This window comes from Ictidomys tridecemlineatus, chromosome 12 (assembly GCF_052094955.1).
Source record: "Ictidomys tridecemlineatus isolate mIctTri1 chromosome 12, mIctTri1.hap1, whole genome shotgun sequence".
NCBI classification, from domain to species: domain Eukaryota; kingdom Metazoa; phylum Chordata; class Mammalia; order Rodentia; family Sciuridae; genus Ictidomys; species Ictidomys tridecemlineatus.
This window is the reverse complement of record NC_135488.1, coordinates 29,774,366-29,799,411: the sequence shown is the minus strand read 5'-3', so window position 1 is coordinate 29,799,411 and position 25,046 is coordinate 29,774,366. Positions and strand designations below refer to the sequence as shown.

Sequence of the window (25,046 nt, the reverse complement as noted above, 5' to 3'; positions counted from 1 at the left end):
CCATCATGGGGGATGCCAGGCTGAGGAGCTCTTCTCTGCTCAGGGCGACTGGGAAGCAGAGAGGGGAAGGGGCGGAGGACAATTCCAAGGCAGCCCCCGGGAGCCTCCTCCTCCAGCCCCTCCCACCTGCCCCAGTCAGGCCCTTCAGACTGGGTGGACAGATCAGAGTGCAGCCCGCACAGTCCCGTCACTTTGCCTCTGAATGTTCCTGCACTCACAGGATGGGGACCCCACAACAGACAGGAGCCGCGGGAGAACCAGCCTGTGATCCTGAGGTTCAGCCTCTGGAACTGTGAGGCCCTAAGTCTCTGCTGCTCCAACCACCACATCTGGCTGCCGTGCTAACAAAGGCCGCGGGGGAGCCCACCTGGCCCTCTGCGGTGCTCTGAGATGGTGAGCCTGGGGCTCGAGGTCAGCCGGCCAGGCACAGCCAGGAGATGCTGTGGTAAGGGCTCAGCTCCTCTGTCCTCTGGGCTCACCTGACAGCACCCGGGGAAGGAGTTCTGAGCAAAACCTGACCAAAGCCTCATTTCATGCAAAAAGGATCCTTTAAAAAAAAAAAAAAAAAAAAGTAATTTTCCTTGAAGTTTTCTTCCAAACCTGCACATTCTGGACTGCTGGGGGGACTTATCCAAAGACTCCTCTGTGGTGGTTTCCAAGAGGAGCTTGTGCAGTATCAAGGTCTGGAGAGACCACAGCGCTCTCTGCTCACCAAGGAACCGCAGGTGTGGGCTAATGCTTGTGGGGGATTAAATATGACCACCAGTCCCCTTTAAGAGGTGCAGTTCCTTTCCCCTCACCTTGAACTTGGGGGGTGTGGGGAAATGACAAGTGGATTTAGGAGCTACCTAAGTCGGGGATCCACAGAAAAACAATCCACAGGACATGCGCACACATACACGCACACGCGCACACACACGTACACACACGTACACACACATACACACGTACACACACGCACATGTACACACACATACACACACGTACACACGCACACGTACACACACGTACACGTACACGTACACACACGCACACGTACATACACACATGCGCATGCAGAGGTCACGGTCCCTGCAGCCCTGGAGCCGTGGACATGAGCCATGGGGATAGAGCCCCTCTGTCTGCGAGCTGGTGCCCGGGTCTAGGGGGGCAGCTGCAGTCTGGGTCTTGGCAGTCCAAGGCCAGGAGAAGACTGATGTCCAGCTCCAGCCCTCGAGAGAGCGATGGCGCCTTCCCCCGCTCAGGGCAGGTCATCTGGAAACACCCACAGGTTCACCCAGAAAGAAGGCTTAGCCAGACCCCTGGCCACCGCGGCCCAGCCCCGCTGACCAGTGACGTGACCACGAGGAAGGAGCCTCGGCCTTCGCCCTGAGTGCTTCCTGAGACCACCTTGCCCAGGAGGACTGGAGAAAGAAGCCCAGGTGGTGCTGCCCAGCCCAGCCCAGCCCTGCTGACCCTGGAGGAGCCACCCCGCAGGAGGCCAGCAAGGCCAGCCCAGGATGCCTGGTCAGCCCAGAGCGTCCCAGGGACATACAGCCACCACAGCTTCACGCCACTCCCTGGGGCTGGTGTGCACACAGATGGCTACAGTGGATCCACAGACGTCCCCCCAGGCCCATGTGTGGAGGCCGGAGTCCCAGCTGGTGGCTGGTCCAAGGAGGTGGGGACCGGCAGGAGGGAGGAGCGAGGCTCTGGGGTGCGCCTCTCTGGGGGCTTGGGGGCCCCAGCCGCTCCCTCTGTCTCTTGGCTTCCTGGCCCCTGTGAGGCCAGCAGCCTTGCTCCACGGCACGCTCCAGCCACGATGTTCTGCCCCACGCAGCAGAAACCCGCAGGCCCAACCGGCCACAGCGGAAACTCGGAAGCCAGGAGCCGTGGTAAGTTGTGGTGAGCCGCCTCTGCCGCTTAGGCAGATTATGGTCGCCATTACAAGATGGCGCTGGCTCCGCTATGGTTTGTGACAAACAACTCCTTATTTGGGAAAGTTGGCGCATGGCTTTTCAGCACCCTATGAGAAAGTTCCACGTGGCAGCTTCGCATTGGGGCTTGAGATGCTATATTAAGGCTGAGAGGGGCATCCGAGGGATCAGTAGAAGAAATATCAAGGGCCTGAATAAACCCCTGAAAGAAGATTCCCGAGTTGCGTCTTCCTTGCGGGCAAGGGGTCGAGACAGTAAGTAAACCTTTCCTCCTTTCACTTTGCTCTCTCAGGCTCTTTGTCCCAGCAGCGGAGAGCTGACGGAGGCAGGAGCTCTTCCAGTCAGTCGATGAAGACGGAGAGCAGACCTCAACCTGAGGAAAGTTGAACTTCCAGGATTCAAATAAAAAATTCTAGTTATATTCTTTTTATCCCCAAACTAATGGAACAAAGACATCGTCCAACAAAATTGCTCAGGAAAACGGGCCCCTGCAGTAATGGTGTGGAATAATTTGTGATGTCTTATTAATCATATCCAAATGGTGCTTCCAGGGCTGGGAAACAATCGATTCTTTTAATAATTTAAACAATGCTCCTGAAATTCTTTGCAACATGGTTTACTTAGCAAAATACTTTCTCTTAAATCATTTAAGGAAAGTCTTTGGTCTCCCACAAATTGGTAACATCACCAATTCCCCCACTGCTCCTGCCCTGCAGAGCTCCCTTCCCCTGTGGGGACCCGCCCTCTCCGAGGCAGAGCCACACACTTCCCAGGGTCACGTCCGACGAGGTTGACCACGACACCCAAATGAGGGGGGTTGGTGGCACTTCCTGAAGATGCTGCTGGCACCTAATCCATGGTGGGTGCACATGTGTGTGGGGCGTCTGTATACGTGTGTCACTGGGTGTGTGTGTACCTCTGTGCAAATATCCACGTACACGTGTCTGTGTGTGTGTGTGCGCGCGCGCAGTACATATGCATGTCCCAAGTGTACGTGTGTATGCATGTCCCAAGTGTACGTGTGTATGCCTGTCCCATGTATATGCATGTCCCATGTGTACGTGTGTATGTGTGTCCCATGTGTGTGCTCCCTCTAAACAGCCTGAGCTCTGTCTGTTGGGCAGCAGGCTCAGACCAATGAGGTGACATAGCATGGGGGCTGGGCTAATGTCCCAGACCAGATGGTGTGGCTGTGGGGCCGTTTGTGACCTGTTGGTTGTCCACTGTGTCATCCCCCCAGGAATGCAGGTGTCTGCAACAGGATACAGGGAGCTGATTTAAAATAGGAAAATCCTTAATTACCCTGATCTGACCTTTAGGCATCAAACATGCGAATGACATTATCACACCGAGCCTCAGACACACGCACAATTAGTGCATGTCAATGAGAAGCACTTTTAAAAATTGTAAAAGGAACCCTTCTGGCCCTGCAAAATCAGGACCAGAGCTATTGGGGACCTTCACCCCTGGATGCCTGGCCCTCTCTGGGGAGTCCCTGGGCTGGGAGACCTGAGGGGGCACAAAGAGCACTTCATCTGTGAGACTCGCAAGGACGGGCAGATGGCGGAGGCTGGCCTCGCCCCCGTCAGAAGGGCTCCCCTGAGCTGTTGTGGGGTCAGGAGGCTCCCCGCCCCCAGCCGGCAGGCCATCCCTTCCCTAATTAGCCCGAGGGGTGATGGGATTCATGGCTGAACGGAGCAGCCCCTCGGCTGGTTCTGGGGAGAATGATCAAAGAGGGATTTAATTAAAGTTTCATATTTAGATTTCTTCTTCCATTTTTACTGCCTCCTTTTACTCACAAGATGCTATTCTCTAGGAGCTGAAGAGTCGCCCAGGAGAGCAGAACTCTGTCGGAGGGAGGGAAACGGGGACTTTATGGGTTTTCTTTAAAGGGCTCCCATCTCCCATCTCACTCAGCTCAGAAGGTGCACCTAATTTAGGGCAGCAGCGTCTGAATTATGAATCGACTGCTCGCGCTCGCACTGTGAATTAAACATGCAGCCCACGACCTCCCCCTCGGCCTCCTCAGGCGGTGCAGGTGGAGTCATTCACACCCAAACCAGGCTAGAGCCGCGTAGGAGGGTGCAGGGGGCACAGGAGGGCACAGCCCACCACCTTCACCCAGCCAGGCCCGGGGGCAGGGGTGCCTCCATTCACGACCCTCAGGGTCCACAACGTGGTGTGAAAATGCACGCAGGCTTCCAAGGAAAGCGTGATGCTTTATGGGGTGCTAAGGGGGTCTGCGGGGGGTCGAGGGCCTGCCTGTGCATCAAGGAGATGGATGTGGTGGACAGAGGGTCCGTGCTGGGAAGGGTGTGCCTCTGTAGCTCCCTCGTGGAGAGGGTCTGTCCTGAGACCCGCCGGACTCCGTCGGCAGCAAAAGCCCGCCCAAGCCAAGGCGTGCAGCAGGCCAGGTCAGCGGGGGAAACTTCCTCCAGCCTGGGGAGACCGCGTGCTCGCTCATGATCCCTGTACTTATTGCACATCATTCTCATCTGCTCCTTAGACCAGCTGTCCCTGGGGACAGCCTCCCGCTACACACTCGTGTCACCTAATTGGAGCTGTGTTTCAAGTGCAGGAAGGGCCTGTGGGGTCAGGGGAGGCACGGGTCCGGGTCCCTTAATTCTGAGGCTCCAGGTGTTGCAGACCCGGTGCTGAGACCCAGTGACTGGCACACCTGCAGCCAGGTGAGCTCTTGCTCCAGGGTGCTGGCGAGGCCACCTTGCTGCTGTGGTTCAGCTGTAACTGCCGAGTCCATGAATGTGGTTTCACTTAGGGTCTCCGCAGATGTGACGAAGTGAAGATGGGGTCATCCTGGACCAGGGAGCACCCCAAATCCTGTCCTTGTAAAAGGAGGAGAGGACACAGGGAGGGAGGAGGCTGTGATAAGACAGAGCAGAGATGAGAGGAAGGCAGCCAACCCCAGGAACACGGGATGGCAGAGCCACCAGGAGCCGGCAGAGACCAGGAAGACCCCTCCCCAGAGCCTTGAACAGAGCATGGCCCCGCTGACAGCTCGACCTTGGACTCCTGGCCTCCTACAGGGAGAGATAAATGCCAGCTGCCAAGCTTCAGCTCAGGACGCTTTGTTGAGGAAGCCTGTTAGTCAGCTGGTCCCCACTGTGACCAAGTCACTGTAAGAAGAGCCGAGAGCAGGAAAAGTTAACTTGGGCTCACGTCTTCGGAGTCCATGGTCAGCTGGCTCCCTTGCCCAGGGTCTGAGGGGAGCAGACCAGCATGGTGGAGGGGCCTGGTGGAGGGCGCGCTCAACTCCAGGCAGCTGGAAGGAGAGAGAGAGAGCGCACCAGGGAACAAGACATGACCCTCAAGGGAGGCCTGGCCCCCAGTGACCTATCTTCCATCCACACCCACCACCCACAGTTATAACCCAGGGGTCCATTCAGACTATTAACTCATGCACTGGATTAATCCACTTATGAGGTGAGTCATTCCACCTGAACCTTGCTGTGTCACCTGACACATGAGCCTCTGGGGACAGTCTAGATCCAGCCACACACAGTCCCTTTCCTCCTCCAAAATCAAGACCTCCCAGATGGCAGCACCCTCCTCAGACCCCCGTCACCTCCCACAGTCCCTGTGAAGTGTGGGGACCATTCACTCTTCCCTCTTAGAGAGAAGACCCAAAGCCAAGAGGCCAGATGACTACCCAGGAGGGAGGTCGTTGGGGACAAGTGGGAAACGGGGTTCAACTCAAACCTGGGTGTTGTTACCTGCTCCAGGAAGAGAGGACCCCCGCTCTCAGTCCAGGTGAAGCGTCCTTGGAAGCACTGGGCCGGGGAACAGTGCCTGTGAGGTTCAGGGCCAGCTGGATTTGGAGTCAACTGCGGAAGGGACCCCAGGCCGAGTGCCCTCAATGTCTGTCTTGTGACCTGCCTTCTAGGGTTGTCTGGCCACGAAAGCCCCAACTGACTCTACGCGTAACTTAGAAACTGAATTCAAGGTGATGGTGGTGACGTCAAAAGCACAGTGACAAGGGCAGGCAGCCTGACAGGCTCATTTTACAGTTAGATCAGCCCCCGGGGTTTGGGGAGGAACGGGCCGACACAGGAAGCCAGTCTTCTCCCATCCCAAGGCTCCCTCTGCGGTGGCAGGGCACCTCCTCTCCCTTCAGGACCCTCTGTTTCCAGCCGAGGACCAGGGTCCACAGGCAGCCGCTGCAGGGACCTCTTCAGAGGTCTGGGCTCTTCCAGGGGACCGTGATGCTGGCTTTAAGGCTCCGGCAGTGCAGTGGCCCTGCTTGGCCTGCGTCCCCGCTGTCCCCAACCTTCCCCTGTGGGGGTGCTGTGTCTGTGTCTCCCTGGAAGCTCTTGCCCTCTCATCTCAGCAGGAGGGTAGGAGCGGGAAACCAGTCCCACACTCCACTGGGGCCTGTGAGAAAACCCTGACAGCCTGCTGTGCAGCCGCCTGCAGATGCCCAGACGGAGGCGCCTGCCTCCAGGGCTGGAGTCCAGGGGTCGCAGGCAGGGAGACAGGCTGCTCAAATGGAACGATGGAGCTACGAGGGGCAGAGGACAAGGACTTGTTGAGCACAGAGGAGAACCCTGAACCCAGGGCTCTGGGGCAGTGTCCAACCTGAGCCCCAAAGGCTGAGGACAGGGCTGAGGAGCAGGGAGTCCTGGAATGGACGAGGGATGGCTCCAGGGCGCTGGAGCTCCGAGTGTGGGGTGGATGGGTGTGGGGACTGGCATCCGGACGGTGGGCTAGACCAGGACTTGGACACTCAGGCCAAGCCACGTCTAGACTAGTAACAATCGGGTGGCTTGATTGAATTCTCTTCCGTTGGAGGAGGCCCCTGTTTACAGAGGGCCTGGAAGCCTTTCAGCCTCTGCACTTCAATTAGCAGAACTGGGACGACGGAACTTGCTTCCCCCCACCCCGCTCTGCTCGAGGAGCATCAGAGGAGATAATATACGAAAAGAGGCTTGGAAATGGCCTAGCGGGGAGGGAGGGCACCCAGAACTGCCCAGGTGCCTGGCACACTCCCCAGGTCTCCCCGTCGACCCCGGCAGCCCCTTCCTCACTTTGTGAGAACTTGTCAGGCTGCATGGTCAGAACCGGCCGACCCTGAAGGCTGGCGCTTAGTCCTCAGACCTCCCCTCCTTCTCCACCCAATCAAGACCCACCCAAGAACCAATTCCTCCCTGGCTGCATTTAGGGCCTCTGGCTCCTGGTTGGGCTCAGCGTTTGATCTATATAAGTGAATCCAATTTAGCTGATTCATCTCTCGTGCTTAATTTTTATGTTAACAAGGTTATGTAACCGAACATGAGAGGCCAGGGACAGAATCTATAATTTATAAGTGGCGGTTACGGTTTTAAAAGAGTTTCTGAAAGAAACCGGTTGAAAAGCCAAGTCCTCTGACCAGCGTTTTCTCTTAGGAGCCTGGAAAGCTTTCAACTGGGTTTAAATGTAAAATCAAAGCTATTGGCATTTAACAGCCCCTGTTTGAAAGTCAGGGTTGACTAGACCCAGCTGCCGAAAGAGGGTTTCCCAGAGTAAATGTATTTCCGGGGCCTTATCCCTGGGGCAGGAAGGCTACGTGCGTGGAGAGAGACTTCTGTGTCCCTGGGATTGTCCAGAGTTATGCGTCCTGTCCACAGGATTCTGCAGGACAAGGAAGCCCGAGCGTCGTCCCCTGTTTTCTGGGGCTTTGAGCTGCGGCAGGGGAGGGTCCTCTGGGGCCCCTCCTGACCTAGGCCCAGTCTTTCTCACACCCTGAGCCTCCCCCGGCATATGGCGGACATGTGAGCTTCTCCCAGTGATCCCGGGTTCTGGGAGCTGGATGGCTGTGGCCCCTGGAGAGCTGAGCTGGTCATCACCGTTTCCTGGGTGAGTCACCCTGGCAGGCGGAGGTCGCGACGAATCAAGCTTCATTTCGCTCCTGGATCTGGAGGTTCCGCATCCGAGATGGAGTGGGGGGCACCAGTTGGGCCTCTGGGGAGGAGCCGGTGGCAGATGGTGGCACGACAGGGGCCATGTAAGGGAGGAAGAGGCTGCCTCCTGAGACGGGGTCAGAGGACCTTCAGGGGACTGGCTGCCCTACCACCAGGGGTCACTGGACAGCGGCCTTGCTTCTTCCTGTCATTGTCCTTGGTTTGTCCCCCACAGATCCCACCTCCCAACATCCCCATGCTGAGGGCCACTCCTGACACATGAGCCCTTGGGGACATGCTCAAGTCACATCTAATCCACGGGCAGGGTGCCCACCCAAGATCCGAGGACCACCACCAAGAGCAGGCCTGGGTCCACACCCCAGGGCCACGACCCCACCCTGGGGAACTTTGGGCTCCCAGGAGAAAGGGCCCTGGGCTCGCTTCTCTCCCCCAGGCTTTATGGCGCAACATCCTGAGTGGACGTGCAGATGCCTGAGCCCAGCGCCAGTGGCCCAGCTGAGTGCTGACCAGTGCCCAGAAGGCCCAGGGCACTGCTGGCCCTCTCTCGGGTGAACAGGGGCTCCACACCCCAAGAACAGAGGGCAGGGTCTGGCCTCCAGTCTCCTTCACGGAAGCCACTCCGCAGAGTCCCCAGAGGAGGGCTGCACAGGGACCTCCTGGAGCAGGAGGGTTGTTATGGCAACACATGGCCCTGCGTCTCCAGAGGGGGTCAGCCCAGGCGGCGAGGGAGGTGCTGGGAGGCAGAGGTCACCCTGCAGAGAGCTCAGACCACACGGATCTGCACGTGTGCAACTGGTCAATGGCTGGTGGGGGACCCTTACCCACGGCAGCACCAGGCAGGCTCAAGGACAGTGAGGGGACGGGGTCTTGGCCTGGACTCAAATGGGAACTTACAGTTGCTCCTGCCAGCCTCTGAGCAGGGCTATGGGCCAGGTGTGGGGACCTCTGCAGTCCCTGTTCCCACAGTGGGGAGTTGTGTGGTGCAGGAGGGGGGTGTAAGTGGGGTGCTGTGGGGTGCAGGCGGGGAGCTGCACAGTGGGAAGCTGTGTGGTGCAGGAGGGGGGTGCAAGTGGGGAGCTGTGGGGTGCAGGAGGGGGTGCACAGTGGGGAGCTGTAGGGTGCAGGAGGGGTGCACAGTGGGGAGCTTTGGGGTGCAGGAGGAGGGACCGCATGGTAGGGAGCTGTGGGGTCAGGAATGGGCCAGCATGGAGGCGGGGGACGCTGCCGAGGGCATCACAGGAGAGCGGGCACAGGGATGCCACCCAGCACCCAGTGCAATGGGGCAGGTCTGAGAGCCCTAGGGGGATGTCCACTGGACTCCGTGTGGATGGAGGGAGGATGATGCTGGGGTCCCCGGGGTGAAGGACCAGCTTTGGGTCCCTGGGGACAGGCAGGGAGAAGGTCTCAGTAGGAGGACCTGGAGCTGCAGGAGCCTTGGACTGACCCTGCCCTGCGACACTCCTGTCCCCCCAACACATCTGTGTGTGGGGTCTTTTCCCAAGGCCACCTCTGCCCCAGCCCCCTGGGCACACAAAGTGGGCAAGGCCTGGTGGCAACGCAGGCTGTCCAGGAGATGTGGCCCCTGGAGCTGGGGTCCACCCTCACGGGCTCATGTGGGTGAGGACCAGGGCCACCGAGCGCTCACCCCAGCCGAGGATGCCCCTGACACCTCTGGTGTCCTTCAGCACTCAAGGTCATGTCGCATCCACTGATCCTTCCAGCAGCTGCCAGGACGGGGCAGGAGCAGCCAGGTGGCCCTCAGACCTCCTCCCTCTGTGTCCTCACCCAGCTCCTCATACCCAGGGGTCACGGGAGCACAGCAGCGAGCTGGAGGGGTCCAGTGCCCAGCGCGTGTGGCTGCCAGGAGCTCTCCCGCCTCCTTTCTGGGCACAGGCAGCAGGACGAGGCAGGACAAGGCAGGACGAGGGGTCCCCAGGCCAGCTGGGGACATGGTAGCTGCTGGGTGGGGCGTGAGGCGCAGGTTCTCTTGCCTGTGGGTGCTGGGGCGCGGGAATCACCCTGGCTCTGTGTTGGGTGAAGACCTCGGGGACTCCTGGGCCGTGGCCTTGGAACCTTGGCTGCCTGGGTCCTCACCCATGTTCACGTGCCCAGGTGCTGTCTGCTGCGGCCTCTGGGGGGCCAGCCTGGGGCCATGCTCCTGGCTCAGGGAACAGGGAGAACCAGGTGCCAGAGCAGGTGGTCACTTGGCCTCAGAGGTGCAGCACGGAGCCAGGAGGCAGATGCAGGCTGGCTGAGGAAGGCTGAGGGCCTCGGCAAGGCCAGTGGACAGCTTGGTGGTCCCCGACCCCTGGTGTCCTCAGTGGGGAGGAAGCAGAGCCCAGCAAGACCCTGGGAGGACCAGGAGTCCCTGTGGCCAAGGCATGTTGTGTCAAGTGGAAGAACCTCAGAGACCAGGCCGACCCTGGGCCAGGGGCCATGGAGCCGCAGCTGACAAGGGGCCTTGGGACGTGCTGTGTCGAAGTCCATGAGTTCACCAGCATCCCATCCCTCCTCCCCTCTGCCCAACGCTCCTTGGTCTTTAACTTGTTTTAACTTTTTGAATTTGTTTGTATTTATTATCTATCTGTAATGCAAAAAATAAACGCCAGGCGGCCAGGGCTTGTGTTCTTATTGACCCCTGTAGCCCGGATCAGTTTCTGGCACTTAGTAGGTGCACTTTGTTTGTTGAATGAATGAATGAGAGTCTTTCTGTCTGTAAAGCATCAGTGTCCCCTTCACCTGGTCATGTTTGGGGGCCCCGCGGCCTGTCTCTCTCCCTCTGTCTCCCTGACAGTCAAGACTCATCTGCAAAACGGTCCCTCTGCCTCACCTCCCCCTCCACGTTTCCCGCTCCTCCCCGCACCTTCCATTCCACACACACCTCCCGCAGGGTCATCTGTATAAACATGACCAGACACCAGGTGGCTTCATATAGACACGTTTGTCCCCTCCCAGCTCTGCGGCCACAGGTCACCCTGGCTGAGAGAGCTCATCCTCCCCGCAGCTCCCCGTGGCCCAGGTAGCCCTGGGCTTGTGGCCACCTCACCCCAGTCTCTGTGTCGGTCTCCACAGGCCACCTCCTCCCTGTGTGTCCCTCCTTTTCTCATAGGACGGCAGTGAGAACAGCTGCGTCCCCCGATATCAAAGATGACTCCATTTTGACTAATCCACCTGCAAAGAACCTATTTCCCAATGAGGCCCATTCTGAGGTGTGAGGTGGAGCTATCGGCCCACTCTGTCCAGGACGGCCAGCAGCTCCAGCCCAGGCACCCCTTGCCCGGATCCTAGGCCCCTCCCCTCCTCCTCTATATTGCTTCTCTCTTTTCTGTGGCCTCACCCTCTCCTTCCCCATTGTGACAGGTCCCCTGGCCTCTCTCCTGAACTATTTTCATCAAGGGCTGCACCAGTCCTGTGTCAGTGTCCTCTTGGTCCACTGCCTGCCCCTCTGTGGGAGGCCCTGAGAGCATTTCTGTAGAGTGAGCGTTTCTCGGCTGCGCTCTCTCAGGCTCGCCTCCTTCCTACAGCATCAGCCCCAGCCAGAGCCCCAGGAGGGGAACTGCCCACCAGCTTTTCCTGGGGACCGGCTGGCACACTGCTGTCACCTTGATTTGCTGGTCCAGTCCCTGCTAAGGCTCACCCTGGAAGTGGCCCTCTCTGTGGCACGGCAATGTGCTGATTCCTCCTGGGACCGTCTGAACGGAGGTCCCCCTCCCACGTCCAGGGAGGTGGTTTCTGACCAAGATGAGACCCACACAGGCAGCTGGGAAGGGGCCCGGGCAGCGGGCAGAGGTGGACAAGAAAGCACAGGACGGCGCTGGGCACCCAGACCAGGGCTCAAGGGGAGGGTCTGCTTGGAGCCTGGAAGTGTCCCTGGGGTGTGGGCTCCTGTGGGTGGGGTAGGGGGCTCAGGCCTCATGCTGGTGGGAGGGGACCCAGTGCCCTGTGACCACTGACCAGGGGTCGTGTTCCTGTACAGGTTTGTTCCAATGCCAGTTGGTGGCATTTGCTGCCCTCGATGCCCTCTGCATGGTGGTCTGCTGGCTTGTTGAGGATGGCCACAGAATGCCCCACAGAGGCAGCCCGGCCGGTGCCTGGGGCCACCCAGTCTGCCACCAACACAGGTAACGTGGGGTTGCAGGGGTCGGGGGTCATGACATCTCATGCTGGGAGTCCCCGCGTCCTGGTGGGCTGGGGGTGGAGGACATTGCAGGTCCCACCCTGGTGGTGGGCCTCCAGCAGCCCTGGCCTTTGTGACAGCTCCCCCCGTCCTCCGTGTCCAGGGTCTGACATCCAGAGGATGGGATGTCTGTCCTCTCAGGCCCAACGCTGGCCTCCTTGTCCAACAGGCAGGAGAGCTCTCCTGGGCCTCTGGGGCAGTCAGAACTGGGCCAGGGGGAGCACCTAGCACCAGGTGGTGATGGAGCCCTTGGGGTGCCCCATCCGCCCCTCCCCAGCGTCTCATTCCTTCTCTGCTCAGTTTGGGGACACAGCAGGCGTGACACCAAGATGGGTGACTCGGGTTTCCTGCTCCCTTCCTTGCCTCTGCCACGGGAGACACCTCAACTCCAAGGATGAAGGTGGGAGGCTAGGGGCAGGAGCAGGGGGCAGCACCCGCACACGCTGTCTCTGCTCGGAGCTCCTTCTCGCCTCCCGCTCGGGCAGCCCCATCCCTGGGCTCCTGCCCCTCTCCAGTCTTCCAGTGAGAGTGGGTGACCCTTGCCTGCTTCTGCCCACTGGGAATGAACGCCTGTCCATGCACAAAGCCCAAGAGAGTCCCTGCCGCTCCCTGCTCGGGCTCCTCGCGGGGCAGGCGGGGAGAGGCCGTAGGCACCTTTTCCTCCTCCTGCTCTGGTGGTGGGGTGCTCCATGATGGTGGGAGAACCCAGGGGAAAGGAGAGGGTGTGGTCAGTGGGTGTGCCCCTAACCAACCAGCTCCCTGAGAGGGATGCCCGTGGTCCCTGGCAGCCCCTCTCCACCTCTGCAGGTCCTCTTCCATGGACTTCAAAACTGCAGACGGAAAGTACTCAGAAAAACATCTTGTCTCTCCCTAAGCAGAACCCGGGGCAGGGACTATTTACGTAGCGTTTACACACATTGGGGCTTGTAAAGAATCCAGAGAAGGTTCAAAGCATCGGGAGGCCATGCACGGCCATCTGCAAATTACCACTATTTTATGAGCGACTCAACCCCAGATTAGTGCTCTATCACTGAACCACATCTCCAACCTGAATACAGAACACTTTTAATAATTTTCTGGTGTCCCCCTTCCTGGCCCCCAAATCTCCACAGTGCAGGGTGGATTTTCAACAGAGAACTGAGTAAGCACCTGATCCTCCGTGAAGCCTAGAGCTGGGGGCACTGACCTGACTGAATGGTGGCATCAGCCACTGTGGCCATCAGGCTGCGATTATGATCAGCGTGTCAAACCTAATGGCAAAAGCAAAGTCCATTAAGAATCAAGTGAGAGGCATGTCAAGCTCAGGCTCTGATGGGTCCCCAGAAAACTGAACCAACAGCTTATGTGAGATAACTAGCCAGTGCTAAAATTCATTTCTGGAACTTTTAGGTCACTGCATGGGAAGCAAGAAACACTAGGCTTGAACCATCCCATGATCATCCATTGGCTGCTCTGAGTCACCTGCAGAGATGCAGGAATCACTAACCCACATCACTTCGCCTTCCACAAAAGTCTATACTCGTGAAGAACATTTTTATTTTTCTATTTTTTGGGCACCAGAAATTAAACCAGGGGTGCTTTACCACTGAGCCACATCCTCAGCCTCTTTTTTTTTCTCCATATTTTATTTAGAGACAGGGTCTCGCTGAGTTTCTTAGGGCCTTGCTAAGTTGCTGAGGTTGGCTTTGAACTCACCATCCTCCTGCCTCGGCTTCCCAAGACACTGGGACCACAGGCGTGCACTACTGTGCCCATCCGGTGAAGAATACTTGCAGAATGCACAGTAGGTCTTTCCTGGTATTAATTTTACTATGTGCATTACGACTTAATGGAAGTAGAATTCATCGTGCCATGACTTTCCTGACAGTGGTGCTAAAGGAGAAGAAAACACCGACCAGGTCCCCCCCCCAGCCACGTGCACTTCGGGAAAAGTTTCCTGGCACTAAGAGCAGTGGTCACTGGGGTCAGACCCCGCCTAGCTGTGCACCACCAAAGTCAGCCTGCGGCTTGCATCTCTGTGCCCTGCAGAGCTCGACACACAGCAGCTCAAGACGCACCGGCTGGCACATAGCACCAGGGCTGAGGGTGGAGACCAGCGGCCTGGAGAAGGGAAGACTCGTGGGAGACATGTCCACCGCCCAGGGGAGGGCTAGCCAACAGCCCGCTGGCCAGCCACACAGGCTTAGTTTCTGACAGTGAGGTTAGGGAGCGGGCCAAGGAAGCTGCCAAAGGAAATGCCTCCTTGGCCATGATGTTCTAGGATGCCTGGCCTTCATCCCTAGTCTCATGACCTGAACGCCTAAGAGCCCTGTCCCTCCAGTGATAAGTGACAGAGGTGGAAGGAGCATCCTTTGCTATTCATCACAAGCCCTTTTTCAACCCCACCTGAGCTTAATGAGGTCGCCCTGGGAAAGCCCCTCAGGATGGGGATGTGAATCCACAGGGGAACCTACCAGGGGATCAGAGAGCTAGAACTTCCAGCCCCACCCTCATCCTTGCCCCCTACCTCTGGGGAGGGCAGAGGGGCTGAAGATTGGGTCGATGACCAATGGCCAATGTGTAATCCGTCATGCACACATAACGAAGCCTCCACAAAAAAACAATAGTGTTGGGGGAGCTTCTGGGTTACTGAGGGGCATGGAAGGGCGCACCTGGAGAGGGTATGGGAGTTGCACACCCCTTTTCCTGCACCCTGTACCTCTCAGTCTGGTTGACCTGAGCTGTACCCTTGTACAACAACCAGAAATCTAGTAACCGAAGTGTTTTTCTGGTCACCTCTGATTTATAGGCGATAAGTCAGCAGCACAGGTGTTAATGTGGACATGCAGTTGGTGTCTGGAGAGAGGACAGTCTTGGGGACTGTCCTCAGTCTTGGCTCAGCCCTCAACCTGTGGTATTTGATGCTAACTGTGGACAAATTGTGTCCAAATTTAATTGAATTGCAGGACACAAAATTGACGACCAGAGAGTTGGACAGTTGGTAGGTGTGAGAAAAAATAACACACACTTGGTGTCAGAAGTATTGTGAGTGACCATAGGTGGGATAGGGGTGGATCACCAGGTTGGACAGGGCAGAGTGGGGGGAAGGGAGGGGCTGGGAATGGGAAAGACAGTAGAAGGAATCGGACGTAACTTTCCTAAGTTCATATATGCATACATGACCAGTGGAACTCCATACCACCAAGTTCAACCACAAGAATGGGAGATTATACTCCATGTATGTATAGGTCCAAATACACTGTACTGTCATTTATAACTAAAAAGAACAAACATTTTTTTAAAAAAAGAAGTATTGTGAGAAAGTAGAGAAAAACATTGGGCTTCCTTCTTTTAAAGATCCTTCCCAACTCCAGGATGTCAAGGTCTGTGGTTCTCATTTTAATTAGACAGTTCAAATTGACTTTGGGAAGTTCGGGCTTTACCCACACAGAGGGTTCCCCTCCAAGAGCTCGTTATAAGATGCCTCTACACAGGTGGAGCTTGGAGACCTGCATCCATGTCTCTGAACTGTAACAGGAAGTCCCCTGTCCCCTCCCTAGGACACACACTCACCAGTTCCAGAACTGCTTCCTTTCAAAATAGGCTCTGGGCTCATGCGTGTACAACTTCAGGAGGATCTCAAGAACTACAGAGAAAGGAAAAGCCACTCGGCTAGGAGATGAAGGGGTTCTTCTCATCCAGGGAAATTAACATGGCGTTGATTAGAATGACGACATCATAAACCCAGACAAAGATCCTGCCTTGGGGGGAGAGAGAGACCCTGTCACCCGCATTTCAGCGAAACGAGTGCGATCCTCTTTAGGGCCCTACCGGAGAGACTTTATTTCTCAGCATCCCCAACACACACCACTCCTCACCCAGGAAGGTTCTAGCAGAGCTGGAATTCATCTGCCTCTGCTACCCTGGTGCAGCCTTCCTTTCCCAAGAGGAACCAAGGAGGGAGAGAGGTGCAGCTTCCCCAGGCTCCCCTTGGGGGCAGCACCTGGGTCAGATGAAAGCTGAGGCAGAATCAGGGGGCAGGGAGGTGGTTAGGGTTCGGTCCAGGATGTCCCCAGGAAAAATCGCAGCCTTAAATAAGAGAGCTTCAGAAAACCTACTCCCCATGCACACCGTCCAGGTCTAGTTTCCTAAGTTTGGAGACAAAGTGGGTGAACAAGCCAGCCTGCCAGCCCCGCTTCAGCTCCCCCTCCCAACTCCTGCACAGCTGCCCCAGGTGTTCAGGTGCCCCAGGGAGCCTGCCATACGCACAGGTAGGGGAAAGCATGGAGAGGCCACCCTAGTGTCCTCCCCTGTGAGGAGCACTTCTGTGATTCAAGATTGGAATTAACAGAAAAGAGTCTCCGTGTAAAGATCTTTGATAAATTCCAAATGCAGGCAGCTAACAGGGACATTCACCTGTCTCAGGGGCTTCCGAGCCATTTGCTTTTATGAAACATTAAATGTAAAGAAAACAAGAGGCCACTATGGCTGAGAATAGGCCGCACACGTTAAAAGTAAGGCCTTAAACCAGGATAAATGGCTCTTTCCAGAGGCCATCGGCTAGAAAATTAAGGGATACACAGTCCTCCTTTAGCAGTTATCCCAACAAAGCTGACTCATCAGTCCTGACCATAATTCACAGAATCAAAGTGCCAGGTTTGTGTCAACTTCGTGTTTATGCTGGTGGGGCCAGGATCTCCTGAATTCAGAGAGGGGTCAGCTTCCCTGGCTCAGGGGAAGGTTGTGGTTGCATGTTGCCTAATGCAAGTTATTGAGTTGAAGTTGCATTTGTTAATTCTAAAATATGGAAGGAAGTATGGTGTTTGGTCCACTTGAGGATTCACTCAATAGAGTATCAGACTTTGTTTCTTTTTTGTGGCACTGTGGAAATGTGAATGAGAACAAGTTGGTGACATCTTTCAGGTGGAAGCATTGTCCGAGGACGCACTCATCAAGTTGGCCAAGAAGCCATTTTGTGAAGCCCCTGTTGTCTCAAGGCTTTTGACGATGAATTCATGTGTGGAGACGGTAATTCTTCATGGACCTTTGCATTTGGTGAGTCACGGAACGTATCTGAGTAGATCATCATTTACCAACATGTCCACAATAATCTCACATATTATGCATAACAGGTCATGGCTGGGTAAATATTACCATTTCCTTATTTGCTTTTAAGAAAAGTAATAATGACATTATATTTTCTCCTTTTTTTGCCTTGAAGTATGTCAGTGTCTTAACCAAGCATGATTGTTGGTAGGTAGGCTAGCAAGAACTTGAACTCAGGGAATTTACTGTCATGTAAATCTATTGTTTTTCATTGATTTCTATTAATATATCCAGGTTGGCATCCATTACCTTTTAAGCATTTCACTTTCCCAATTGTGGGCATCCTGACAGCCCTCAACCTTCTGTAAGCACAGACAACTCTATAAGGAACCTGAGGATAAATTTCCCTGTGCATGTCCCCTTGTGAAACTGCTTAAGCACCACCTGGTTTACACACAGGTGGCATTTTTAGATCAAAGTGTGCATGTTTACTTCTTTGACTAAGCACTGCCAGGTGGCTCTTCTGAATAGCTCTACCTGTGGCCAGGATTCTATTATCTAGCTTTCTAACTTTTGCATGTGGAGTAGATACATAGTGGGAGCACACTGTTTTTGTTGGTATTTTTCTTGGTATCTATTCTGATGCTTTTCACTGGGGGATTTTCTCCTGTGAAAATGGGCTTCCTCTGGATGCCTCTGCCCGTTCCTCTACTTGACCTTATTTTCTTCTTCTTTTTTTAAAATTTTTCAATGTGACTTTTTAATTTTAGTTTTATTAAAGACATTGTCCTTTGCTTGCATAGTCTATACCTAAACACTAATCCTTGCTCCAAGGCCCAGCTTGCTCTCAGCTGCCCCGGGAGGGGAACGGTCTTTGGTGATAGCCAAGAGACACCCCTGTAGGGGGCACAAGTGCTCTGGCCCTCTGGTGTCTTGTCAGCAGTGCTTCCCATGCTCACAGAGGGTTTCAGACATTATAAAATTGAATGAGTTCATTCAGAAATTAGAAGTTCTATTGAAAGATATTTGCATGAGCCAAATAAAACCTATTTCTAGGCATCCTGGTGAAGACAAGGTTTTATCTTTATGTCTATGTTTTTTTCTATGTTTTGTTGTTGTTGTTAGAATGAAATTCATATGTTGCCAGACCATTCTAGCAGATGTGTAACTAGATGCCATTTAAATTACCCACTTTTAAATGGTAGACATTTTTTTAATGAACACTGCCCGTCTGCACCTTTTTTAAAAACAGGACTGGGCTGAGAAGCCCAAATACCAATGGTTAGCTGGAACTTATTTTTCATTTGGCCTGTCAGTATTCCCTGAGGTCATCTGTGCAATCAGCTTCGTTACTCCTGCTCCCTCACTGGATTTCATAGAAACCATATGCTATGTATGAATCAGAGACACCAATCCCTGATTAGATGCTACCCTACTTTCCAGAAAAGACTGGGCACACCATGAGTTGCACAATGATGGGACCAGGGTCCAAAGGCTGCTGAGAGGGAAGGACTGGTTGTGAATGCATTTTTGAAGGCTCCAAGCTGGAACTCTAGAGGCACCAAGCAGGGCAGATGCTGGTGGGGGTATTTGGGTACTTGTTGGTGAACACATGCGCACCTGAGATGGGTAGGCATGGAGGAGAAATCAGCAGCCCATAGGGCTTTTGAGAGTGATCTTATGTGAAAAGAGGCTCAGGTATAGGCACAGGAAATGACATCATTGCCTTGACAATGGATCAAACAGAACATAGAACCCTGGTATCCAGGCACCCACTTAACTGACCAAGCTCATTTGGTTGGAGAAACTGGAGTGAGAAGGATGTTCCCCTGTCCTTGCAAACAATGCCGAGCCTCAGGCTCCCAGGAATCTCAGGGGGGCCAACTAGCCCTTTTGTGGATGCACTGGATGAGGCTTCAACTTAGACGCCAGATCCTCTGGCAATTGTCGCAGAGGAGCTCAAGAGTAACAGTGAGTAGCACAGGGCAGGTGAGCCCAGCAGGCCCTCTAGTCTGATCCCTGATGAATGGCCCAGGACTCCTATTCTGACTGTGTGTGTGTGTGTGTGTGTGTGTGTGTGTGTGTGTACTGATGGGAACTGTCTCATTGTGCTTTGACTCTAGTGTATTGGCACAAGTCATTTTTCTGTTTGTCACCATTTCCATTTTGAACCCACCATTCTTGGTCCCAACCCAGGGTGAAAATGATGAGAACACGGAGGAGCCTTTCAGGGTACAGAGCCTTGAACCTTACAGGCAGGACCAGCTTAGGAATGAGCTCCTGCCTGTCATTTGTGGGAGGAACCTACATTTCAGCAGCAACATGGGGTTAATCTCCTGGGATTCCATCCCCACCCAGCAGGTGCTGGATCTCTTGTTCTCAAGGTAAGCACCAGACCACCAAGCCCAAGTGTGTAGCCCCCTCAGGCCTGGGTCTTGGGGCTGCCATGTACCTCTCAGGGACCCAAAGGTTTGTGATACCTAATGAGATAGAGGACCACACTCATAGTGGAATTTCAGCCCCGAATGGGACGAGTCCTGGAGGTGCCTGCCACAGCCTTGCAAGGGGAGTGAACTTTCCCTCTTAGGCAGAGAAACCATCCTGACTCCAGCTGATCCACAGAGGTCTGTGGAGCAGTCCCCACACACCTGGCACCACAGCTCAATGGTGTGCACTGAGCTCATTCCCAGGTGGACTCAGCGAGGCCAGGTGGTCTTTCTGGTGTGATATTGGCTTCTTGAAGAACGTAGATCTGTGCCAGAGGCGTCTCAAAACTCGGGCCTTGGGAAAAGCACTTTTGGGTTAATAAAGACATGTTAGTATACATAGTGGGACAGAGCGTCCTAGCTGGGACATAGCTGGACAGGGGCTTTGGACATGGCAGCTCCCACACCCAGAGAGATGTGGGAATCAGCAGTTTGGGCTCATTTACTGATGAACATGGAGAAAGCACCCACTGTGTGAAAACACGTTTCCAGTCACATTTCATAATTCAGTGAAAAATGGAGTGCAAATGACCGCCATTGTGTCCCTTTCCATGGGGGTCAGCCTCAAACCGCAGGTGCCATGAGTACATATCCTACATGTGACTGCATCCCTGACTCCATGGGGCATAACTGCACGTTGTCCTCTTCAGTGACTATGGTAGACCCCTGGAACAACTTCAACATAGAATGGGCTTGGGGTCAAGAGGGTGGGCTCCTGTTTCCAGAATAGGGACCTGCAAGGTGATTTGACTTGGGAAGGCTGAGGAAAGACTGCTCTCCCCAATTCTGTGTTCTGCCTGCAGTGTAAGGTGTGGGGCTTCAATAGTAGGAGGGGTAAGGCGGGGAGTTGTAGGTAGTCATGGTCCACTGGGGAAGCCCCTGGGACAATGGATCCCCCCACACCACACCTCCCTGTTCTCCCCCAGGGCCACAGAGATGTGGTCTGCACTCATGGGAAAAGAGAGGTCCACCGCTACTCAGGGGGACTCAGTGAGAGCTCACAGAGAATGAGGTAGCATTGCAGCCCACGCCAGGGGAGGAGGTGTCTCTTGAGCCCTGAGAAGAGTGGGCAGGAGGACAGACACTCCTGGAAGGTGCATTCCAGGTTGGAGAGCACGTAGCCAAGAGGAAGAAGAGTGTCAGGCCTGCCCAGAGGAGGGGAGAGCTGGTCATATCATGGATCTAACGCTCCTTCCTTGAAGGTTCTTTGCCTGTGGCAACCTGTCCTGTCCCTGCCTGTACAGCCACTGTGTCTGGTCTGAGGTGGACTGGTGTGTTCAGAACCAGGGACAGTTCAGAAGTGTAGGGTCAGAGGTTTTCTCTGGAGGCCATGGCAAAGGCAAGGCCAGGGTTTTGCTGACTCCACACCTGCCTCCCCACAGTGCCTCACCTTCCTTCCTGGGGACCTGGATTAACTTCTACACCGAGGCTTCCCATCAGCCTCCAGGCTCTCTGAGTCTGCAGCAGCTGCTGCCATATATGGGGCTCTTGCTGGTTGGTTTGTACCTGGAGCATCAAACATACCACCTCCTGGCCACAACTGAAGATGGCATATCAAGCCAGGCAGCGCCTGAGAGGGCGGACCGGGGTGAGTACCTAAGGGTATATGAGGAGAGGTCTGACTCTTGTCCCACTGCAGGGAGTCTGTATGCATGGTGTTGGGCTGGAAATTAGGATAAGCCTTTGTCCATTCAGGAAGTGACCCCAGTCTGCAAAGAGGTCCTGTGTGGGCTAAGGGCCTGAGTTCTTCCTGGCAGCAGGGGTATTGTCTGTCTGTGGGAAGGTCAGGGCAAGGCAGTCATGTTGGCATCTTTTCTCCTCTAGCTACAAGCTCAGTTCCTTTATCAGCTCCTCAGCCAACCCCAGAGCCAGAGCCTTCTCCCTGGGAAGGGGCAGAGCCAGAGTCCAGGACATCAGGGGTCTCCACTCGGTACTCCCCACGGCCCCAGTACAACAGGCGGGTGAGAGGCAGGTGCCTCATTCACGTCTACCTGGAAAATGAAATGACAACACAGTATAGGAGCATCCTGGTGAGTCTTCGAGCAGGGGAGTCTCCTGGGAGCCCACAGTGGGGAAGACCGAGTCCACAGCAAACACCTTGGACTAGGCCTGTCTTCTTGAACTAGAGCTTCTGGAAGGTCAGGAAGGAGAGCATAAAATGAGGAAGAGGGAGGCGGGAGAGCAGCAGCATGCCAGGTCTGGGTGCGAGTGGGCCTGCGTGTTTTGGGGTGTGCAGGTCAGAAGTGCAGGAGTGAGTGCTGGGTTCAGAGGAGGTCAGAGAAATATCGAGGGTACAGGCCATCCTCTACTGACCTCGGTATTGAGGAGGAGTATATTGAACCGTGGAGGTTGAAGCACAGGAGTTGGCAGTCATTTTCTTGTGTGTGGGAGGGGATATGTTGCTGGTGGAAGGGAAGGGAGCCATTGTAGAATGATTAGGGTGGATAGGTGTGGGTCACAGACAACTGGGGGCCTTGGAGGGGCCCATTAGTGTCCTAGTTTGCATGTATGTGAATAGAGATTTAGCGGCTCTCTCTGCAGAATTTTCCTGGGTGTGGAGTATCCATCATGAGACTCTGGTGTCCACCTCCAGGGGAGCCATGTTGAACCACGGCACCTGCTGAGTCCAAACCTTCTGACACCCCAGCAAGCACTGACACTCTCGAGCCCAGCAGCTTCCATGCCTATCATTAAAGAGTCCTAGTGTGTGTTGTGCCCTGGCTGTCAGGACCAAAACACCTAGGGTTTGTGCCTGGTCCACACAAAAATGCAGCTGCATCCCAGACCAGAGCAGGGATATGGAAGTCCACTGGACCATTCCTCCCATCTTGATGGGAGTAGAGTGTGTCTGTACAAAGCCTTTTGGTCCTTATTCCCTTGTCCCTGTAGGGCATAGCAAGTTGAAGCAAACTCTTGTACCAAGATTGGACTAGAGGCTCATAGGAAGACCCCACATGATCACATGAAGGCCTCAGGTAGCAGGGTAACAAGATGGTGCCCTTGTGTTGAGAGCTCTCTTGTCTCTGATTGTCCTTGAGCACTGTCCTCTGGGTAGCTACTCCCAAATTCCCTCTCTGATGAGCCTTCTCCAACCCTGCTCAGGTGACCTGCCAGGACAGCACTCAAGTCATCATCCGCAGGGCCTTAGATGCACACTTGCTCCAGCAGGAGGATCCAGAAAACTATGAACTTCTGCAAATTGTCTCGAACCATCAGAGTAAGTGGAACCATCAGAGGGTAGGGAGCAGTGAGTCACAGTGGGCTCACGATAACTGGGAGCCAAAACACAGTGTGCATTAACCCAGTGCCCAGGAAGAGTATGGTGGGACTTGTGCACAAAACAAAGTGTAATGATGGGGCATAAATCTGCAGGTTCTTCATGTTCTCCAGGGGCTGTGGACCTGCCTATCATGTGTTCTTTCCTTGGCCTGAGGAGGCATTGCAAAGCTATTATCCACAAGGGGCCAAGAACACAGGCTTCTTTGTCTTGTGTTAAAGAAGACAGACAACCACAGGATGCCTACTTTGGCAGCCTTTCCTGACCTAGACGAGTACATGAGAAAAGCAGTTCAATGAACAATCATTTCTGGCTTCCAATCTTTCTATTCCTTGCAAACTGAGTGCACTTAGGACCAGAGGCCATTTCTAGAGAGAAGTGTGTGGTATAATAGAACCCTTCACAGCTTGTAAACCCTTCTTGGAGAGGGGGGGGGAGGGAGGGAGGAAAGAAGAAGGAGGAGGAGGAGGATGAGGAGGGGGAGGAAGAGGAGGACGAGGAGGAGGAAGAGGAGGAGGACGAGGAGGAGGAGAAGGAGGAATAGAAAAATGAAAATAAGTTGAAGGAAGAGACCATGAATAAGAAGGTCAAGATGACTATAAGAAGAAGCATGAGGAGAAGATGAAGAAGAACAAGAATAAGAAGGAGTAACACAAGCCAAACAAGAAGTATAACAATAAATTGATTAAAAATGTGAATGAGAATTATACTCATGAGGAGGAAATGCAGATGTGGGGAACTCAAGAGAAATATATTGCTCTGGATGGCACAGCCCTGCTGTGGACATCCTCCACCCACGCTCAACACACCTGCAAACCACACCCTCAAATTAGTGTAGCTTTGTATGAGTGGATGAATCCACTGGCAAGGTGGAGGCACCCACCATCAAGTGCTTTTCCCCAAACCCACCTGTGATCATTGCTGCAGTGGGGAGAAAACCTTGAACACATGAGTCTTTGGCGACCAATCCAGATACAAAGTCTAGCTGTTTGTCTTTGGTGGGTCCAACATGAACTAAGAGGGTCTGGGGTACAAGGGGCTATTTCTTTGAAAGGTGTTCCTGTAGTGGACCTCCTGTGCATAGAGGGTCCTCAGGGAGGAATCAGTGGGGAGTCTTTGGTGGAACAGTAGCTGGATTCGGGGGCTCTCAGGTCTGTGTGTGAGACCTGAGCTGGCAGAGGTTCTCAGTTGTGGGGGATGTTGGGTAGTATATTCCTTGATTGTCACCTACCACGCCTCTGCCCCTGCCTCTCCAGAGCTGAGGATCCCTGCTGATGGGAGAGTATATTACGACCTGGATGGAGGAGTGGATTATAATTTTATTCTTCGGGAAACAGCTGCCAGCAAGTCGTTGACGGTCAAGCCAAATGAGGTAAACAGCCACCTTCTTCAGTCTTTATTCCTGGTGCCACTCCACATCCTTCAAGGGGACAAGAACCTCAGGTTCTGGATGGATGTTGTAGAATGCCCACAGAACCAACTGCCAGGCTGGGTGGGGTGCAGTTGCTGGGCTTTGTTGATGTTGTCATCCCCCACAGTTCTTGGAGCCTTCTGTGGCAGTGGCATCCAGGACCCCAGCAGCTGTGAGCAGCAGCTCTGCGGTGGCTGCAGGACCATTGCCCCAGGCCACCCAAAGCAATGAGTGCTGCATGAGAAAAGTCACCAGTAGCAGCTCCTCACTGCTTCACTCCAGCGAGCAGGTGGAAGACAGCCACTTTGTTCACGTCCTCCTAGAGGGACAGAGCCTGAGGGAGACAAAGTGCATCCTGGTAAGCCCGACAGCAGGGCTGCCTCTGGGTGTCCACACAACGGAAGGCAGGAGACACAGCCAACCCTGGGGCTATGGTGGGAAATAAAGAAGAGAGAGGTCTGTCTTAAGGGCTTGACCTGAGGAGGTAGAGCCTCAGCATGCCCAGCTCCAGTGGTGAGTGGGCCTGTGTATTGTGGGTTTTGCATTTGCAGGCCAGAAGTGCAGACGGAAGTGCTGTGGACAGATGAAGGCACAGATATGTCTAGGGTGCAGGCTGCAGTGCCTAGAACTTGGTATTCTCAATGAGTGAGGTTGGAGCAGAGGAGGTGGCAGTGATTTGTCAAATGTGTAGGAGGGGATGTGTTCCTGGTGGCAGGGAAGAGAACCTCCTTAGCATGACTAGGTGTAGGAATTTGGGGTCGGGATCACCTGGGGGGTCATGCCAAAGCTTCGGAATGTTAGCCTTTGCATGTATGTAAATATGGAGCTAAAGGGGTTCT

At 54.6% G+C, this 25,046-nt stretch overlaps 1 protein-coding gene across 4 annotated transcripts; it reads left to right on the top strand.

The window, feature by feature from the left end:
- The first annotated feature begins 853 nt into the window (after nucleotides 1-853).
- On the top strand, nucleotides 854-25,046 carry LOC144369152 (uncharacterized). Of its 4 annotated transcripts, XM_078028250.1 has the most exons (10): nucleotides 854-1,874; nucleotides 2,209-7,766; nucleotides 11,808-11,952; nucleotides 16,911-17,042; nucleotides 19,230-19,417; nucleotides 20,902-21,107; nucleotides 21,344-21,549; nucleotides 22,622-22,736; nucleotides 24,053-24,168; nucleotides 24,335-25,046. In XM_078028250.1, the coding sequence occupies exons 4-10, from the start codon at nucleotides 16,995-16,997 to the stop codon at nucleotides 24,650-24,652; spliced, it is 1,197 nt and encodes a 398-aa protein (XP_077884376.1). In that variant the 5' UTR covers nucleotides 854-1,874; nucleotides 2,209-7,766; nucleotides 11,808-11,952; nucleotides 16,911-16,994; the 3' UTR covers nucleotides 24,653-25,046. The 4 variants fall into 4 exon arrangements, 3 of the variants coding, with proteins under 3 accessions (XP_077884376.1, XP_077884377.1, XP_077884375.1); XM_078028251.1 differs by lacking the exons at nucleotides 854-1,874; nucleotides 2,209-7,766 and adding an exon at nucleotides 1,882-2,170; XM_078028249.1 differs by lacking the exon at nucleotides 854-1,874 and having other exon boundaries at nucleotides 1,882-7,766.

What these genes read in the sequence shown, in the direction of transcription:
- LOC144369152 (XM_078028250.1), top strand. Translation starts at nt 16,995, where the DNA reads ATGAATTCATGTGTGGAGACGGTAATTCTTCATGGACCTTTGCATTTG. An exon ending in CACAGTATAGGAGCATCCTG is followed by an intron (nt 21,550 to 22,621) that starts GTGAGTCTTCGA and finishes AACCCTGCTCAG; the next exon opens with GTGACCTGCCAGGACAGCAC. An exon ending in AATTGTCTCGAACCATCAGA is followed by an intron (nt 22,737 to 24,052) that starts GTAAGTGGAACC and finishes CTGCCTCTCCAG; the next exon opens with AGCTGAGGATCCCTGCTGAT.